The following is a 1570-nucleotide window of genomic DNA, read 5'->3' as shown; positions in this document are numbered from 1 at the left end:
ATATATTTTTTTTTTTTCCCCCATTTCCCATAATTTACAATCTCAGTTGCAATATATACATACGATCAGTTTGGCCAGTTAATAGTACACATCTTGTATGTTCAAATATTATGTAAAATAATATAGTATATTTATTTGCAATCGTTTAATTGTAGAATATCTGCATTATTAAGATAATAATAATAATAATAATAAATGGCTGGAGATTTGGTCACAATTTTGTGTACAATATTTACCTTTATTCTTTTCCAGACTCTGTTGAACTTCTTGAGTTCTACTCTCATTCTCTGAGGTATCCTTCTCCTGCTTCTCTTGCACGCTACAATCGGATTTCTCCTTGGTCTCTCCTCTCCCTCCTACATGTGAAGTAATTCGTCCCATGCTGCGGAACTTTGAGAAGATGCTAGGCTGCTTCCCAGATGGCTTCAACCAGCCCAGCTTCCCTCTCCTTGTCCTCTTGCCCACCTCTTTTGGGGGACTGTCATTCTTCTCCTCCTCTGTAGTGCTCCTTCTGTCATTCTGTTGCTCTTTTTCCTCTTGCTCCTCAGTTCCATTCCTCTGGTCAGAACTCTCTGTGGTTATGTCGCTGGAGGACTTTCGTTTTGAGCAGTTCATAGGCATGTTTTCCTCATTTTTCTTTGATTTGCTTTGAGATTTTGGCTTTTTCTTAGCATTGCCTGCTTGTGTGTCGCTCTTCCTCTTTCCACTCAGCTGGCCATCAGAGCTACCATCATCCTCATGGTTAGACTCCCCCATTCCATTGCTCATTGTGCTGTCCTTCTGGTTGTCTGTTTGCTCTTTTTTAATATTGTCACAGGCCTCCTGGATGTTAGCAAGGATGCACTGCAGCACTTCCTGTGCATCATGCTGCAAGTAACCCTCATACATTGGATTAAGCTGCCTGCAATGGAGAAATCAAACAGGTTTGTTTGGAAACTCATTAAAGCCAAGGCAACAGTGAGAAAAACTCTGAGAGGTTTAAATGTCTTTTCGATGTTGTTGAATGATGCTCTGGCCCACTGCATTACCTGAGCGTGTTAAGCAGCTTGCGAGGTGGTGTGGCAAGCTCTTCGTCGCTGTATTTTTCTGAGTTAAGCAGAAAGCTAGATTGCAACTGTTCCACATAAGAAATGAGGCTGTGGAAACTACCCAGCAGCTCCATGGGAACAGGTAGGGTGTTCTCACCAGTGTCCCCCTGATAACATAAAAACATGCCATGTTTAACGCAATCAATTATAGTAAAGGCAACAATTTTAACATGACAAACTATTCTCTACATTTATTCAATTAGAAGCTAAATTTTAGAATGACTTTTTTCCCTAAATTGAAGCTATTAGTACTGATATATAGTTATGAGCATAATCAAGGCAAAGGAAAACGCTTTTTAAAAGATGAAATTTACCAACCTCATTTTTGGCACCATCTTCTCGCCGTTTGTCTTTCAGCTTAGCCAACTGACACAACGATTTGATGGCCTCTTTAAAACCAGGACAGTAATATAACACCTACAATTTGTAAGAAGGGTAAAACGTTTAGATGAGTGGGATCCAAACTACTGTAATGTAATATA

General features: G+C 39.8%; 1 protein-coding gene across 1 annotated transcript; it reads right to left on the bottom strand.

The window, feature by feature from the left end:
• Positions 1 to 236: 236 nt before the first annotated feature.
• LOC107694813 (ubiquitin carboxyl-terminal hydrolase 1-like) lies at positions 237 to 1505 on the bottom strand (the record flags this gene model as incomplete). Its single annotated transcript, XM_016494498.1, has 3 exons — positions 237 to 901; positions 1029 to 1195; positions 1407 to 1505. Coding segments are annotated over 3 exons (931 nt in total), but the record flags the coding sequence as incomplete, so codon positions are not given.
• Between the last annotated feature and the right edge of the window lie 65 nt (positions 1506 to 1570).

The sequence above is a fragment of the Sinocyclocheilus anshuiensis genome, unplaced genomic scaffold (genome assembly GCF_001515605.1).
Source record: "Sinocyclocheilus anshuiensis isolate Anshui unplaced genomic scaffold, SAMN03320099.WGS_v1.1 scaffold23622, whole genome shotgun sequence".
In the NCBI taxonomy this organism is placed as follows: Eukaryota; Metazoa; Chordata; class Actinopteri; order Cypriniformes; family Cyprinidae; genus Sinocyclocheilus; species Sinocyclocheilus anshuiensis.
The sequence above is the reverse complement of the archived record's forward strand: the minus strand, read 5'-3'. Positions and strand labels throughout refer to the sequence as shown.